The following is an 18436-nucleotide window of genomic DNA, read 5'->3' on the forward strand; positions in this document are numbered from 1 at the left end:
TTTTTTTTTGAAAACAGTTGCTCTCTTCCACACAAATGCATGAAAAATAATGAGTAAAAATAGCTTTAAAAAGTGTATCTCTTTGGCATTAAATATTTAGTTTTATTCAATATCTGTATCATTGAGCCTCTACAGTTATAAACCCTTGAAGAACAGTTTGAGTCCTAAAGAAGTGTCTTATGTCCAGTTTGCTTTTCTTTGACATCCTTCAAATCCTAATTACCAAACACACACACACACACACACACACACACACACACACGCACGCACATACAAATACAAATGCAAATAACACCACTAATCATAATATTCATGTTGCTTTCCGTGTACATTTCTCGGTTGCCCTCCCTACTTACACTGCTGTTGCAGATACGTGCACTGCCTTCTGTCCTGTCCAACAGGTAGCAAGTAGCTTTTGCAAGCAGATGGAGTGACAGCAGGGAGAGCCAATCATATGTACGTTAGTGAGAAACCGGAAGAGCCAATCGGAGTGTTATTTTTGTTTTAGGGGGGGTTCTTGTAGCGGCGGCCTGTTGTTCCTTTTTTTTGTGCTGTCTTCTCCTCCGCTTCTTCTTGGTGTTCTTTTTTTTTGTTTTGTAATAATTTACTGTAGTCCTGGTGGTATTATTCTTCTAAGCTGTTCTTTCTTTTTTTTTTTTTTTTTTATTTTTTTTTTGTGGGTGTGGGCGCTTTTTGTGTACGTGTGTAACACTTTTTTTTAGTTCCAAAAAAAGTATAACTTTTAATTTCTAACATGTATTATATTAATGGATTATGACTGTGGATTCATAAGGATTGCTTTAATGTTGCAGCTGGTAAAGATATCTGTGCGTCATAAGGTATTTGATAATTACATTTTGTATAATTAGTGACTAAAGCATGACAAAGGGTCCCAAACCAACAGTTTTGTTCATTGGGTCACAAGCCCCTGGTTTAATAAATAAAAATGTGCCTTATTTCAAGCTTGGTGTGAAAAGAAAATTGGTGAATACATGCAATAAACTAAATAGTACAACACTTGCCTTTTAAAAAGTAAAGTGTAAAGAAACAGGTAATGGAATTATGCAAGCACATTGCATTAATAAAAGTACCTTATTACTTTCAACCACTGCATGTTAAGCTGAAAACCTGAAACCTTTTACTTACAGCAAGTAATTTTTGTGTTGTAGAAAACTCATTAAATTACTTCTTCAACGAAAATGATCTATTCATACATCACTGATACAAAATAACAGTCCTCACTGATACAGCATGTATACAAGCCGTAAAGCACATGATGTAAAATGGAATAATGCATTCACAGTGCATTAATGTTTAATGTGAACTTTTTGAAATTATGTGAAATGTGCTGGAAAGGGAAATAAAATACATAATCTGTGTATTTTGTTACTGTAGTGCCCCAGGAATGAATTGTACAAGGGAGCTGTTGTTCTAAGGAAAAATACAATGATTCTGTTAGATCCAGTGACATTCTGAGATCGGTCATGCTGCTGCTCCGGTCGTAAGACACATTCAATTTGAAATAAACAGCCATGATGTTAGAGGACAATTTAACTTTAACTTAACAACTCTGAGATTTATTTCAATAAACAACTTCAGTGGAAATAATTTCCTTGTTATTTTTTAAATATTAGTTGAAGTTTACATTTTATGTCTACATATGTGGAACATGTTGGCTGTGGCTAAGGTGTGAAAAGAAATGTTGATGTTCCTGAATAAACAAAGCTTACCATTATATACACCTCCAAAAAAAATCCCATAACTAAATTGCAAACAGCGCAATTTAAAAAAAACATGGCTACATCTGCTACTGATTAGATACTGAAACTGGGTGTTTAGACAAAATCTTTTCAGCCAAGAGAGGAAGACCAATTTATGTGCAGGAACATTTCAGATTTCGTGTTAAGATACAGTTAGCATCACTTAGAAACACACTGGACGTCTTGAAATGTTGACAAGAACACCACTGACAATGTGTCATAAAGCACTTAATCACTGAACACTAAGAGGGAATAAAAAAATATATTTGACAGAATATGTACAAAATATCCGCAAAGGGTACAACAAACAGCTGTCATTGTGAAACAGAATCATAATTAGATGCAGCTGGTTTGAAAAGCTAGAAACACAAACAACAACTGCTAACAAATGGGTTACTTTCCGGACTCTGCCTAAACTTAATTGGGAAAATGTCTGACTTATACTATTTATTCAAAATGCTGCTATGATAATAGCTTTATCGTTTTTAAATAAATAGCACAAAGAAGCTCATCATTTTGAATTTACTGCAAATCCATATTAAAAAAAATCTGTAAACATGTACACATGCCCAAATAAATACAACCTAATTTCTTACCCTCAGTAGACTGCACCTAAATCAATGATCTGATGATTTTTTTTATTCACTTCCACCATCATCACTCAGCCCCGCAACTATAGAAGAATCCCTATCAGTGAGAACCTGCTCTAGGATTTCATCAATGACATTACACTCATAATTCACTTGCTCCAGGTCCAGCGCAGGCACGTAAGTGATGAGAAGGCGCCCGACATTCTGCCGAAGCTCCAGCAAGCTAAGAGAAAGGGAGAGAGGGGAAAATTCAGATTTACATAACTGTTCCGATGAATTGAGCTGCTGAATGGCTTTGTGTAAGCGATACGTCAACATGTGAGAGACGTGATTTCTCAGCAGTCCAACCTCCTGAATGCGCTTGAATGTGTGCCAGAGTCCGCCGGCCCTCCTGCTTCTTCTTGACGTGTGTGATCAGAAGAATCATTGTTTCTTGGTGGTGTCGGCACATTCTCCCTCTGCTGCTGTAGATTCAACTTGAGCTCTTCACACTGTGCTGCCAGGTTTGCTTTCTCCTCCTCCAGACTGTCCAACTGGTGGCGGCGCCCATAGTGAACCCGAGGGGGAGAGAAAATAATGGAAGGAGAGTCAGCAAGTCAACAAAGAAGGCTAAAAAAAATATTCAAAAATCCACATATGCTTTTAACTAAATGTTAATATCCAACCACAGTAACTCATTGTCCCTCACATTTTGACTGACTTGTCATCTTATATGTCATATCTTGTTTGGATGGGTTGTTCATGAGTGTTGTGGCGTAAAAATCTATTCACAGTCACAGCAAGTGTTTGAGAGGCACATTTAAAGCTGACTTGGAAATGTGTAAGAAAAGAATCCCATTTCAAAAGTCTGCTCTGTAGCCTTTCAGTGCTTTTATTTGCATCACATGGTATTCAGTTCTGTAAATTCCACATTCAAGTCACATGATAACATCTGAGCCACCTCCATTTGTTGAAGAAGGCTGTAAACTGTGGTTGAAAACTAACTAGGCATTGGACATCCTTGACAGGTCACCAGTCTATCGCAGGGTTACACATAGAGACAACCAAGCACACTCACATTCACACCTACGGACAATTTAGAATCATCGATTAACCTCAGCATGTTTCTGGACTGTGGGAGGAAGCCGGAGAACCCGGTGAGAATCCACACTGCACGGGGAGAACATGCAAACTTCACTCAGAAAAGATCCCAGGTGTCCTAACTGGGGCGCGAGGTCTTCTAGCTTTGAGGCAACGGTGCTCACAACCGAGCCACTGTGCAGCCCACACTAGCATGTATTACATCAAAATAGGCCCCTACATGTAGTCACATTGAAGTCAAATCAAAGCTGGGACACTGACCTGTGAGCGTAGTTCTTCCTTCTCCTTGTTGCTTTGATCCAGCTCCCGGATCAAAGAGTCAACTTGCAGTGCAATCTCATCAATGTCATCGTCCTCCCCTTGGGCGGTGCTGCAATTTGCCTTTGTCTCAGTAGCTGCAATTAAAGCCTCTTTGTCCTTAATCAATTCATTGACTTTTTGTTTGGCCTTCTCAAACAGACATTTGTAGTCCTTCTCCCCCTCTGTTAATTCTGTCTGACTGGCTTGGTGAGAACACGCCTTTACATTGATGTGAGACAGCTCCTGCAGTCTGCTCTGCACAGCTTCTAACTCAGAGGTAAGTCTCTGGACCTGCTCTTTCAGAGAGTCTCTCTCCTGAGCAGTGTCCTGCATGAGCCCCATGAGCTGGTCTTGTTGTTCCTGTACTTCGGCAGCACTGAGGCAGTTAAGTGTTTCTTGGTCATGGGCATCTGCAGAGGAAGGTCCGGCATTTTCATCACTTTGCAGGTGGTGTGCCAGTTCATTCTTCAAGGTCTGTGTTCCTTGATTCTCACTTTGAGTGCCTTCACTGCACTCTTGCTTAAAAACTCTTTGCTCAACACCGGAAGCATCTAAATCTGAACTCTGTTTTTTACCACTGTTATTACCCATATGCTGTGAGGCTCTCTCCTCCACTTCCTGCTTTATGTTGGGTGATTCTGTCTGGGTGGTGATGCTCGACATTTCTGCAGAGGACACTTGTGAGGAACTGGTTCCCACAGCTGCAGACCCTGCAGAGCCATTTGTTTTTGAGGTGACATCCACTTTAGCATTACTACTAAAATGTGACAACATGCTGACACTATCGCTGCTTTCGTCCTCCTCTTTCTTCACTTTACTAATATCCAAAACTGGCTGTTTCGGCTTGGGGGTGCTAGCTGTCTCCAAGATGACAATTTCATCATCAGTTTCATCATCACTATCAACAGGCACAGATGGAGAACTCAGGGGGGTGGCATCTACTGATGAGGGTGTATCTAAGGTGCTCCCATGGATGCCATTTACTCTCGGTCTTTTAGGCGTACTTTGTGGAGTAACAGGATGTGTCCTTTTCCCGCTGCAGCGCACACAAAAATCAAAGTTAATACACAACTTTAGTGAACTAAAAGTTATATATTAAAGCTTACAAACAACACAAAATCATACCTCATAGTGGCTGGTGACAGTGAGCATACATTAGTAATAATTGGAAGACCACTGCTACTGGAGGGGCTGCAGGCTGCGGGAAATAATACACAACATTTTCAATTTCAACTTTTAAATTTGTTTTTCATAACTCACACACAAACAACGATTTACCCTACCAGCTTGTGAAATGATGGTGGAGCTCAGATGAGAGAATTCAGCCCTTGCAGCACCCCCTTGCAGCGCCCTATTCCTCGGGGTAGTTGGAGTAGAAGGGGAATGGACAGTCTGTCAACAAGAAAACAGAGACAGAGAGAAGTTTTTTTTACTTTAATATTCCTAAATAGCATCTATAATCATCAAAACAATGATGAGGATGTAAACACAATCATTGTGTTAAGTCTAAAATAATCTAGTGTAGCCATCATTCGCAGCCTCCTTAGTTTAAAACATACATACTCTCTGACGTTGCTGCTGGTTTTGCTCTCGCCGTCGGAGAGCCGCATTGTGCTGCTCTTCCCGGCGCCTTCGATCCTCCTCAGCCTTGACAAAAATATACCCAAAAACCCAATTAATAGTGTGTTAATGATTTGGGAGTTCTAAATCAATATTGTCAGTAACTTATCAATGTATATATAATCACACTGAAGTGCTACATGTACCTAATGTAGAAACATCAACGGCAGAATGAAAACTGGCACAGCACATGATGCGTCCTTACCTTTTGTCTTGCCATTTCTTGTTTCTTTTTGTCCTCCCTCTCTCTGTAACAAATAAATCTCAAAGGTGAAGACTCAGACCTGCATCCAGTCACCTCATTTATGTTTGAGTTTAGTATCATACTTATTGATTGCAACAATTTAATTACACCTGCCAGGAGTGTTTAATGGAAATGTGTGACTCACTGTCGTTTATATGTCTTGCTGTATGAAGGCTGGTCATCATCAGAGTCCTCAGGCTCCTCCTCTACCTGGCAGCTCCTGTAAACACAAATTACATTGTTCTGGTTAGACTTGCCTTCATATCTATGATGTGTCTGTGCTTTGGACATGACTACTGGTTCTTGCACTTATCAATACACAATGAAACGTGATAAAGGTTGGGTGAGCATTCCTATTAGAACCCAGTATTCATTGTAATCAGGTGTTTGAGCCGATTGTTAGGCTCTGCAGTGGGAGCCCTCTGACAAGCAGGACCAATCTCTGACCCAGACTTAATGTACCTTTAATCTACCCTTGAATCCTTCTCTCACCCAAGCAAAGGGCATAAACCCAGCAGCTTGAGTTACCATATCTCTAAAACACACCTGCTTAGGTGAAACTACAGTGGCAAGTCAAACTGACTTAATGGGCAACTTCATGTGAATGTCAAGGTAAGTCCACTAGCTGCTCAATCCCTCAAGGTATGTGACTTCCTTTATCCATAGGTATTTGTTATTTTCTCCCATCTGCATCAAGTTCAGTAGTAATGCTCTCCTTACCTAAATTGAGGATCAGGGTTCATACGGCAGAACCATTTTTCTGGCAGCTTGTTGCAGTCAATTCCATCAGGGAGTTTGCGCCACTGCAAACAGTCATCACACTGCACCCAGTTTTGATCTGGTCGCTTCCTGAGGAAGAGTCAGCATGGTTAAACAAATATACGTGTACAACACATAATGTCTGTGACTAAAATTGCACTAACATGGTATCCTCCACTGGTATGGTGCTGTTTGGATTTTCTTTGTTCTTGCGGTAGCGAATTTCTTTCCAGTACTCCTCCAGTTTGATCCCCAAATTGTTCATGGTTTTCCTGTACAAAGAAATTAGGCATGTTAGACTTCTAGGAATCTGGGATTATGAACAGGTCTATGAAATATTTTTGTGTGTCAAACATCCAAACAACTCATTTAGACTTTTATGATCACCACTAAATGCAGCAATGATACCATTACCTGTACTTATCTGACTCAATAAAGCTCTGTTTGTTGTGGGTAGGATCCAGAAAATTACATTCTATGACCCCAATGACTCCAACTCCTCTGTTGTCAGCCTGCAGAATACACAGATTCACCAGATGATGACATTTAAAAACCCCTAAAAAAACACAGAATAAACAAATTCTCCTAAACAGCAATAACTCACCTTAAGCTGGCAGCCCACGCGTTCATAGGCTTTGATGAGCCGATTCTTGTGATACATCATTATACCATACTGGTCCTTACTTTTGGTGTTATACCCAAAAGTTATAGGGATGCGTTTGCTCTAAAATCATATATAAGGAAAATTCGAAACCACCAAAACAAACATAAATAAGAAATCAAAAAAGGAACAATCAGGAAAGGTTTAACAAAACTGCACATCTCTAGAGAACCTGTGACAAAAGGATACCAGAAAGATGGGCTTGTAGTGGTCCTTGCTGATAAAGGCCAGACTCTTAGCGATGAGCTGAGTTTTCACCTTTAGACTTCGTACCACGACCTGCATCCGGGGCTTCAGATACAGAATACTGCAGTACGCCTAAAACCATTAAAAACACAGATGTTTATTTATACATGTAATCAAAGGAAATGTTGACTTCCTCCAGGCATATGGCTGTAATTTGTGACCGATGAGGTCCTTTCCCTATCATTCTTGCTCACTGAAAAGTCTACAATACGCAAATATGCAATGATTGAATTTCTAAAGTTAGTTGCGGGACACACTAAGTCTCCAACTTCACTTAATAATTCCAGTTGTTTAAATTGCATCCAAGCCAGTTGCAATGTCACAAAATTACACTCATGATAATAATGGACAGCACTGAGAAACTTCCTCCTTTCAGCAGATGGGTGTAAAAATATCCTTTGAGAGTCAAGCTTTGCATAGACATCAGTCTGTAAACTAAAGGTCAAACATCTTATTGAAGGAACGATAAGGGAAACTAATTTTTATCTGGAAAAGAACTTCAAAATTTTTACGCATTTGTGTGGAGAAATAACGCCTTAATAAACTCATTCTTAATTATTAAAAGAAAGAATATCAGATTACTGCTTCTTACCCGCAGAGAGTACATGCTCTCTGGGATGTACGATGTGACCCTGTCTGGATGCTGAGACGGATCATTCATCGTCTCGTAGACCTCAGATGGAATTCGGATGTCGTACTTGTCCTTCTCAAAATCAAACTCTGTTGTTCCTGAAGATGTTCTGATAAAAAAAACAAACACAAACAGTTGAGATGATTTATCATTACTTAGCAATTGACAGTTCGGAGACAGTCAGGACACAAGGGCTGGGAGAGTCAGGTGTGACATGGAATCAAAGGTTCACAGGCAAAGAACTCAAACTGGAATGTAGGTGGGAGTGACACAGTTATGTAGGATGCACCTTCACCATTAGATTGTACCGTAAATTCCGGACTATTGAATATAAGCCGCACTCACTAAATGCTTTTTTTCCCAAACAGTGCCTGTAAAACGGCTGGTTAAAAAAAATTTAAAAATACAGTCGCCTACCAGGGAAAGTCACTGATCACTATCTTCATCTTCCTCCTGCACTAAAACCACTAAAGTTGTCTTCGTCAGTGTCGGAATTGAACAGCCTCAGAATTACTTCGTCACACACTTCCTCAGTCTCTCTTTTGTTGTCGCTCTCAATGTCACTTTCGTCTCGAGACAAATTTGTAAAACTCGTAAAAATCCATAAATTAGCCGCATCATTGCTTAGGCCGCAGTGTTCAAAGTGTGTGGAAAACGTAGCGGCTTATAGTCCAGAATTTACGGTATGTTAGAACACTTCTTGCATTTATGATATCAACATGTAGCTGCCTGCTGTGGGAAATCTCTCATGTATTAAAGTGTTAATGCTCATGTTGTATAATGCTGAACTGCAAGGAGGAAATTTACTGCTGTGTATTGCACTGAAGAGAGACTGAGGCAGTCCAGTACAGGCAGTAAAGGACACATGATTAAGACCTAGACCAGGGATCTCTAACTCTGGTCCTTGTAAGCAACTGTCCTGCAGGTTTTAGATGTTTCTATGCTACAACACACCTGACTCAAAGTAATGGATCATTAACAGACTTGAGTAAAATTTGACAACAAGCTGTTGGAGATCCATTCATTTGAGTCAGGTGTACTGCAGCATGGAAACATCTAAAACCTACAGGACAGTAGCTCATGAGGACCGGAGTTGGAGATCCCTGACCTTGACTATATATACTGCAACTATTTGGAATCATGGATCTATTTCTGTGGCTGTGTTTTTTTAACTTTCAAACTTCACTACGACTACATTTGTTGATATTTTCCTTGACTGATTATTCTACAAATCAGAAGTTCTCATTAGAGCTGTGACACTATGCAGTTAACATGTTCCTATTGGCCACAGCACAAGCCCTCTGAAGTCAAACAAATAGTGTACACATCTGTATAGGAGGACCTCAGACAGACCTGCGAAGATTCCAGATGATGATCCGTGTGCCAGTTCTCTCTTTGGAATAGGGCGAAGCGATGACGTTAATCTCGGCCAGCAGTTCGCCTTGTGTGTTGAAAGGGGAATAGCGCAGAATATCTTGCAGACTGGCTTTGTGCTCATCTCTTACAAAGAGTAAAGATAAGTTAAGGACGTTTGCAATGAAAAATTAGGACAAATGGAAATATGACGAAGGATTGAGCTAAATGCGCCCCTACCTCACCGAAAAAAAAAGAACAGAAACACAACTTTTCATCCAGCCCATATAACCCATTTTCAGATAAATAATAACAGCATGTAGGCCTTTTTTGTATTTAGACACAACAATAATAAGATTATTAGATCATGATATTGGCAAGCTCCAAACATCACAGGCTAGGTTACACAAAAACTCTCCTGTGCCCATCTTAGCTGACTGCACATGAGAGTTTCAGAATAAATACATGTATGATGTGCATTAATGCAGTCAATAAAGGATATATTTGTTTGTTCCACACTCTTCAAAGCAAACAATAGGAACAACTATCTGCTGGGCATTAATCTTTTTCAGGTAGGTCTGAGAGAGCATCCCAACACAGGAGGTGCTCCTCGATCTGGAAAAGACGATGGCATCTTTGCCAAGACGCATGGATCCAGACTTGAAGCCGTTGCCATAGATTCCAATTGGCTCCTGGCCATTCACAGCTATCTTGTCGCTGTACCCAAAGCTTTAGGAGGGGAAATGTAAACATAATATATAAAGTGTCAGTTGTAATTAATAATAAGACCTTAATCCTTGCAAAATGTGACTTTTTAAACAGCTTACATGCAGCGTTTTTTTGTTGTGGGTTTTACAGTAACAGACTGTGAGCAACAGATATTGAAATGACAAATTATATTTTCCTAATTCAAAAACGTACAAAGTGCTTCAAATATCAAAGTGATTTTCTGGTTTTGGGAAATAACATGTAGTTGCATTTGTACCTGAGCATCTTGTGCATGGTTTCACGGTCCAGTCCATTTCCATTATCCATAAAGCTGAGGCACTCTTCTCCTTTGACCACAGTCTTATCGATCCAAAACTGTTTGGCGCTGACATCTGGATCGTAGGCATTGTCTGTCAAAGTAAAAAGGTTTAGAGAGCATTTGAAATCTGTCCAACATTTTTAAAATTGCACTGATTTAGAGGTGTACAAGGAGCCAGATTTACAAGCCAGTTTTTTAAGATGCATTCTGCCCCAGATGTAAGCAGTGTGCATATCAAATAAGGTCATCGGGGTGGGAGGGTATTTCATGCAAAATGTAGGCAAAATAGGTGAATATTTGACTACAATTACAAAATGTTTCGTATTGACTTGTCTTGCACAGAACATTCAGTGAAGACAGGTGAAAAAACAAGAAAGGCGGAGGTTCACAAAAACTACAATAAAACTGTTTAATTCTGATAATTTTTCTTTGTTCTGATGTGAAAAGTATGTCAGTCTCTTGAAAGAAACTTAAATATCTATTCCATGATATAGTGTAGTCCATGACAAGATGATGCATGAGATTGTTAGGTGGTTAACTTTGTCATCATGTCAAAATATCAGCCTCTCCTAGATTTAAGAAGGAGCCTATCTGGGCCATGTTGATCCTGACATTTTCATTGTGGGAGGTGAGAAGGTCACTCAGCAGTTCCTGGAGGTATCTGAACTCACATCCTCCCTGGAGGGATCAAGTCCCTCGAGAGAATTATTCAAACCCACTGCTAGCTCTTAGTGGGATTTAGATTAAGAAGGTTGTGCTGAGGTCCTTGCTACACAGGCAGGCCACTGTTCTCATTTGATTCAATTTTAATGGCTGCTTCAGCATTCTAGTAAGGCATCAGCTGTGTTTACGGCATCCAGCTCAGCTCATCGCCATTTCAAAAGCTTTCACAAGAGAGACCAGTGACTAAGCATATATAAATAAGGAATGAGGCCACATTGGATATCCAAATAAACAATGTTAAGGGCAGCACTTTTGGTTTTAATTTTGTCCTGAAGTACAATTTGTGATCACTACAAACACAACATCACTAAATCTCTCTATAAATCAATTACTAAATCAGGCCTTTATGAAGAAAAAAAAAAGTATGCCAACAATGTTCAATTTCAAAGAAATCAGTTTTGATTACATGAGGTTACAATTAAATTGAATTTAAACATAACTAGATTAATCAAGAATGACTTGGGGGAAGCACAACTATCTAGTAAAGCCGAAACTAACTAGGACAATGAAAACACGACAACATGAAGATGACTCACCTATGAGCTCAGCGATGGCGCTGAAGGGCCAGGTGTGGCTGGTGGAGTTGGTATGCAGAAACTTAGGTGCAAGCTGCAAGTGGACCAAATACAAGTTTACACAACAGTTATACTTCATAACCAAATGGTGTAATTGCATACATTGATCTATTCAAACTGACTTATTATGTTGCACTACGCTGTACTGTATAGTAAGTGTGAAGATATCTACAAAATGTGTTACATGTTTAACGTCACTGCTTGGTTATATAACTGACATAAAATGTACATTGCAAAGAGTAAACTGTCATATACAATAGAATAGTTGACGTGTTGCTCTTGTGACTCTGCATCTCTCTTTCTGACAGTGCTCAGTCGTCATGTGAATAGCAAATAAAATCATATGACTCAAGCAAACAGAACCTGCCTGATCTCTCTGATTAGGGCTGGTGCATCAGATGTCACACAAAGACAAATATTTGTTTGGATGGTATTGTTAAGACTTGTTCTAAGCACACAAATAGTCAACAGAAGTCTAGTAGTTTTACAACCCAGTTATGAGTCACCAACAGATGAGTGTGTCACATGCAGAGAAGTTGACAGCAAGGAGACGTTATTTCTAGAAGAGTACTATTGTATGCAAATAAAACAAACAAATAAAATGAGACTTGCTTTTGTTTTACGAAATCACAGAATAAGCGGAATGGGATCAACCTGAAAACATATGTGGAAGTCTTTTTTTTTGAATGAATGAATGTCATTTTTACTGATATATAAACAAAAACTATAGCTGCTAATCTGTTCAATGATGGTGCTTACTCTGACTTTTTATTTTGAGGCAGTTTTTCCTTTTTTTCCCCTTACTTCATTATAAAAACAGACCCAAAGTGTGGGAAGAAAGAAAAATGTGAGGGGGTGGTGACATGTAACAAAGCCCCCCAGTCACATGGCAAAACCTAACTCCGCATGGCTGTGCACACACCAGCCCATGTTTTGTGGAGGGAAATTGAAATGTTCGTCATCTGTGACAACAACAGACATTTTGATTTCATTTCCAGTCCAATGTTTTGAAATATTCAGCTTCATTTTCGCTGTGTAATAGACTGAAACATGTGAAGGAGCATTACCACGTTGCACGTTTAGGGAAAACACCTCCCTAACCCTACCGAAAAGGAGAACTAGTGCTTCAAATACACATTTTGATTGATGTAAGACCCCAATTTGTTTCTTAAATACAAATCGCAATCACAATAAAATGTGCTGACAGTGTGGTGTGAAATTTGGGTCAGCCAGGCTGCCGTTACCAGCTTATAGCGGTGGAGTAACAACAGGAAAACGAAACTTAGCTTTAGCCTTGATTCAAACCGCAGTCAGAGCCGTTTCTTGCAGCAGTGCTCAGCACTGCTGCTATTTTCATTGCTAGACATTATCGTGTTGTTGTTGTCGTTCACTAACGTCCCAGTTGTCACTTAAGTAACAGGTAAACACAATGCATTGTGATCAGAGTTTACTAGTGTCCGTATGCAGTCAGCGTAGCACTGGGTCGGAGTGGGTCCTGTATAGACGCATTTAACCTTTTGTGCTCATAATAACAGAATTTAGAGGCTGTTTTTCGTGGCTCATGCCGTTTACGCCATAATATACTCAGAAAAACTCCTAAAACAACGAGTAAACTTCACGTACCGTACTCAGTGGGACACCTCGGTCTGCTTGCGCCGCCATTTTTCTGTAAATACCTCAGTGGGCGGGGCCAAAGCACACCCCGGAAGCAGGCAAAATAACACCGACGGAAACAAGTAGACACGCTTTTAAAAAACCATTTAATGACTTGAAAAATAGTTACTGTGTTAGGCTAGTGTCAGAGCCTCTGAAAAATATTTTATTTTTTTACGCATATATGTAAACTCTGTTAAGGTCACTTCCAGTTCGAAATTTTCCAGAATAGCAGCGTGATATTTATAAATTACAATATCAGGGAAGCAAAATGAAAAGTAGCTAAACAGTACGAGACATTCTACACTAAATAGTATCATAAATAGTTCAAAATATACTATGTCCGTGGTGACAACTGTGCTAAAAGTGTCCTATCATTTCACCACCGGTGCCCAGTTTCCGGCTCGCCCAGTCCAGTAAAGAGACTTTATGGTGTTATTTCTGTATATATTTTTTTCTTTTTCACTGTTCTGATATACATTTTCCAATCACACTTTAATTTACATCTTACATGATAAAAATAGCCCTTTCCTTTTGTTGCTGTATTCAATGTATGACAATAGTGAAGTCATTGCAGCTATTAAATGCAATTATCTAGTGAGAAAAAGTGAAAAAAAAAGCACAATATGTTTCATATTTCAGATTTATCATTGCGATTGTGGTGGGGAACACTGCAGCTGCAGGTGAATGCAGCCCTGGCCTGACTCACCTGTTGGCCAATCACCTAATCAGAGCAGGATATTTAGGTCAGGTGCTTCTCTTTGTTCTCTCTCTCTGCTTTCTGAACTCTGTCCCTGCTGTGGCTGGAAGCGTTTGATGCCCAGGTAGGAAAGAGCTGCTTCATATGCACGCTCTTCTTTGAAGTAACTGCATATTAATGTAAACAATGCGTTTGTTTGAAGTTTTGGTCGCCTATAGAGCCATTTTGACCGTCTGCTAGACCAGTGACTTTGTTAATGGCCCACAAGAGGTGGTGAGTAGAATGATTTTTAAAATGCATTTTAATGTATATGTAGGTTGAGCCTGGCTGATAACTTTTCCCCTTTTTCCAGGTTCTCCTGCATTTTAACCGCTGCTGTTTTGCCTGCCTGTTTAGTTTTCTTTGCTTTGTTTCTTATTCTTTTTAGTTCTTTTCTTTTCAGAGCAGAGTGCCACTTGGTGGAGAGACTAGGCACCCGTGGTGAGGTCCCTTCACTTTCTTTTTGCATGTGAGTAACTGCACAGGGACATGACATAGATTGCACCATTTTGCTGTGAGACTTGTTGTGTTGCACCCAGATGAGCATAGGTGGCACCCCTGGACACTCCTCTTTGTAGTCTGCCTCTCCACAAGTGACTTCTGCTCAGTTATTTGTTTTTGGTAGTCTTCTGTGGGCTGGGTTTTAAATTTGCTTTTAAATCGAGTGTTCCTTTCTTTTAAAAGTCCTATTAAGATATTTTTAGCTTGTTCTAATAAAGTAATATTTTTCACCCATTTTGTTTCTTTTTAATGTGTCATTTAACTCCCTTTTTTTGCAGCAGCCCAAGTCAACCCTGTTTATTCTGTTTTTTTTAGTATTAATAAAAACTTTTGATTTACTTTTGCAAACACGTCTCTGCCTCCCAGTATTGAATCTGTGTGCCTTGTTATCCACTTTTCAAACATAAGACAGCACAATTAGTATTTCCTGGGGTGCAATTCCCCAGGTGGCGTTGTCCGGCGTCATTTCAAATCCTCCATATAGTCCACCTCGCCACACTATGATGACAGAATTGCACACTATAATATTTGACCTGCCTCTTTGCTCCTTGACACCTGGAATGGATTTCAGTTCACACCTACTGTATCGAAAATTATTTTGTGGAATTTCTTCTTCCTTCTTAATGTGTTTTTGTTAATGTTTTGGATCACAGAGAGAACCAGTGGGACTTTAAGACTGACGGTAAATTGCAGAGTCAGCTTGACCCAAAACAGTTTTCTTTATTTTCATTCGGCTCCCCCACTTCGGCCTTGGAAGGCTGATATCTCTCCACTTCTCCTGGATGTTATGCAGACAGATGCTTGGCCCCTCCTCACCCCTCTCCTTCTCCTGTGAACTTTGTTTCTGGATCAGAACTCTTTGAGGTTGTCTCCATGGCAACGGCCGTGTCTCGTCACCTGCATCAGACGGCAGAGACAATGTTGAGTCTGAAGTCCATGGGCATACACACACACACCCTCTGGACCCAGTGCCTTGGTTGGCTTCAACCCTCTCCGTCCCTCGTTACAGTGCAGTATGCTGCAGGCTGATATGACGCGCCCACGTGGCTGCGCGCTCCCCCCAGTGTCTGAGCTGTGACACCTACCCACGTTCATTAGAGTTGTCAGCCTTAGAAATCACAAGTTACATGCATTTCTGATCAGAGCCCACACCAGTGCTTCACAGAGTTGCAGCAGGAAGCACATCTTGACATTGACTGTGAATCAGACCTTAATGGAGGAAAATTCTGCAAAGAAACCACACTACTGAGTGAAACTAATAAAAAAAAAAAAAGACTGTTTGGATCATGAAATACAAGGAAAGGACATTAGACATTGTTGGAATATATTGTTTTCTAACAGCACTGCTAGTTTAACATACACATTGACACCATATAATGTGAATTAATTTATGAGTTATGCTGAGCTGAAAAAGGGATAGAAGGATTCAAGCATCAGTGCCAGGCCCTGAAGGACTGAACCCATAAAGGCTATGTCAGGTCAGATAGAAGGAATACAGCTACACACTCATACATACACACACACATCCTCACTCACATTCATATGCACACACCAGAACATAGCATGGTTTTGCTCTGATTTAGGTGCAATATGAAACTAACCACACTGGTACATACCACTTCTGCTTTGATGTAGTTGTCCTTGTACTGACAAAGCACACTAACCTCCCTAAGAAGTGACAGTGGCAGTTGCAACACAACAAATAAAGAAGTACTGACAGTCAGAGAGCGGGAAATATTGGTAGGGAAGGTTCTTTTTACAGGGTGCGGTTGCTGAGGATTGGATGAATCGTGTGCCAAGAGATATGGACATATCTGTGTTAAGTCTAAACCGCGGCTTCTCCCCAACCATGTAGCCAATCACATTGCACTATTTGAGTTAAATGTGTGTGTTTACCAGTCACGTTGCACTATACTTAATAAAATGTTTGTGTTCTCATGAAACTCCATCCACTACTGGGGAAGCTGGTTACAGATGAACAGCTTGCTGCCTGTGATTTTCTGAACCAGTGCTGGATCCTTGATCAAGTAAAATGATCACATTATTACATTGTAGAATAAAAAGCATTAAATGAGAGAAGCTGTTTGTCTTGTATCTCAAAAAACGAACACGCTTCGACAAATTCTGTAGTTTTATTAAATAGGTACAAATCAGACCACTTAAAAAAAATAAAATTCCAGCTACTATGTCTTTTTATGAGACATGGAGAAGTAGAATGAATTTCTGCTTATGTGGCTTTTCTCTGTGAAACACAGGAAGTCTGATGGTGTTCGGGAGCTTCCTGTTGCCGCTGGTGACCATTTGTTCAGAAGGCCTGCCAACACCAAGCCAGCATGCCTGCCATAACATTCTGCAAGGGCACATTTGGTCTGCATTTAGTGAGACCACTATTTTCTTTAACTAAGAACACAACTCCAGGCTATCAAACACCAAGATGGAGAGTAATGAAGCACTGCAGCAGATGAGTCTGGCCTCTGCAACCACTTGATCTAAACCCAGGTGAGAATTTTTCAGTCATACTACAAATTCACTCTGTTTTCTTGCTTTCTAGGCACATTTAAAGGTGTTATTTATTAGCATATGCCTCCTATGGCGAGTCGTCGACCAGAAACCAATCAAGCCAGCAGCTGATCAATCAATCACTGACTCGTGTGTGTACGCTCCAATCAGCGCACAGCACAGGTGCTCACACCTGACACCTATCACTCCATTCCTACACTTCATGTTGAGGAAAGGCAACAGACTGACTACAAAAGAAATACAGCCACAGCTGTAACACCTGCTTCCCCAAGAATTAAACACCCTTTAAAGTGTTTAATTAAATTTAGGCAGGTCCAGACAAAGCATCAGCGGATACGCTAATTGATTTGCAAATTGGACTTCAGAACTTCCAAGTTTATGTTGGGTCAAGTCCACAGCCAGTTTTCACTGATCAGAATCCTGTTTCTTGCTCAGATGAAATGAAATGAAAAATACTTTATTTATCCCAGAAGGGAAATTCAGTTGTATCAATTCAGATGACTCAAAGGAAGTAGGGAAGTAAGGACATAAAGAGTAACCACATAAAATACACCCACAAACATTAAACTTCTTGGTAGGCTTAATAAAACCATTACATCACTCGACTCTCAGTTCAGGAATGCTTTGTTTGAACACAACTACGCTAATCATTTATGGAAGCACGTTCAGTTGAAATAGACTGGCTACATGAAAGAGCTTATGGGATAATAAAGGGCTACATTCTTCCTTTTTTGATCAACGTAGTGTGTACTATTTATTCTGACAACCCCAACTGGCCATGGAGGAAAGAGCAAACAGAGGACAGAAGGAGCCTGAGATGAGGTGAACAAGCTAAACATATTTTTTTTACAGGTTTGACGTTGTAGCTTCCACCCATCCTCATCCAGTCTTTACACAGACTCCCCTCTCTTGATGCCTTCATGTCATAATCTGCTTTCAAAAGCACAGTCTATTCTTCCTTCCATTCACCTCCTCACATGCTATTCACCTGGTACCCTTCCATCATTTTCCACCTCAACAACCCTACTACTCTCACCCCCTCTCCCTCAACAACCTACAACTCAACACCAACAACTAAACATGGAAGTGAACAATCTTCAGCCACTGGAACAGATTTTTCGAGTTGATATTAGCTGCAGCTGTTTATAGCACATTTACAGATCTGAAGAGGTGAGGGAAGACACATAATCCCAGATAATCTAACAGAACAGCAAACCAGAACACAACAGTGTACCGAACCTCCCTGTCTAACAAACAGGAGAACAATTGTCGCTGGTTAGTACATAAGGCAGAAGTGTGATTTCTACAGGAGCCAATCATCTGCAAACCAGCAGCTGATCCACCAATCACTGACTCGTACCTGCACACTGTCATTAGAATACAAACAGGCATTTATACCTGATTGAAGAAAGGATACATTAAGACTGCAGTGGTAAAACTCTGCAGTTTGTGCC

The 18436-nt window shown here is 40.2% G+C and overlaps 1 protein-coding gene and 2 long non-coding RNA genes across 4 annotated transcripts; 1 reads left to right on the top strand and 2 right to left on the bottom strand.

Annotated features, from left to right (window-relative positions):
- Positions 1-904: 904 nt before the first annotated feature.
- On the bottom strand, positions 905-13240 carry morc3a (MORC family CW-type zinc finger 3a). The gene is made up of 19 exons (XM_008275618.1): positions 13193-13240; positions 11531-11603; positions 10230-10362; positions 9747-9973; positions 9245-9401; positions 7853-8000; positions 7204-7332; positions 6958-7077; positions 6768-6865; positions 6518-6625; positions 6315-6443; positions 5740-5814; positions 5556-5598; positions 5294-5377; positions 5014-5122; positions 4856-4928; positions 3692-4766; positions 2699-2883; positions 905-2573 (listed from the first exon to the last, which is right to left on the bottom strand). Exons 1-19 carry the CDS (start codon positions 13229-13231, stop codon positions 2399-2401), a joined length of 3180 nt encoding a protein of 1059 aa, XP_008273840.1. The 5' UTR covers positions 13232-13240; the 3' UTR covers positions 905-2398.
- Positions 13241-13938: 698 nt separating this feature from the next.
- On the top strand, positions 13939-14696 carry LOC103352910 (uncharacterized). Of its 2 annotated transcripts, XR_519981.1 has the most exons (3): positions 13939-14046; positions 14125-14195; positions 14365-14696. It is a non-coding gene; the product is annotated as an uncharacterized LOC103352910 (long non-coding RNA). The 2 variants fall into 2 exon arrangements; XR_519980.1 differs by having other exon boundaries at positions 13939-14195.
- A 443-nt stretch (positions 14697-15139) lies between these two features.
- Positions 15140-16187, bottom strand: LOC103352911 (uncharacterized). Its single transcript, XR_519982.1, has 2 exons — positions 16079-16187; positions 15140-15359 (listed from the first exon to the last, which is right to left on the bottom strand). It is a non-coding gene; the product is annotated as an uncharacterized LOC103352911 (long non-coding RNA).
- Positions 16188-18436: the final 2249 nt, after the last annotated feature.

The sequence above is a fragment of the Stegastes partitus genome, unplaced genomic scaffold, assembly GCF_000690725.1.
Source record: "Stegastes partitus isolate 25-593 unplaced genomic scaffold, Stegastes_partitus-1.0.2 Scaffold56, whole genome shotgun sequence".
In the NCBI taxonomy this organism is placed as follows: domain Eukaryota; kingdom Metazoa; phylum Chordata; class Actinopteri; family Pomacentridae; genus Stegastes; species Stegastes partitus.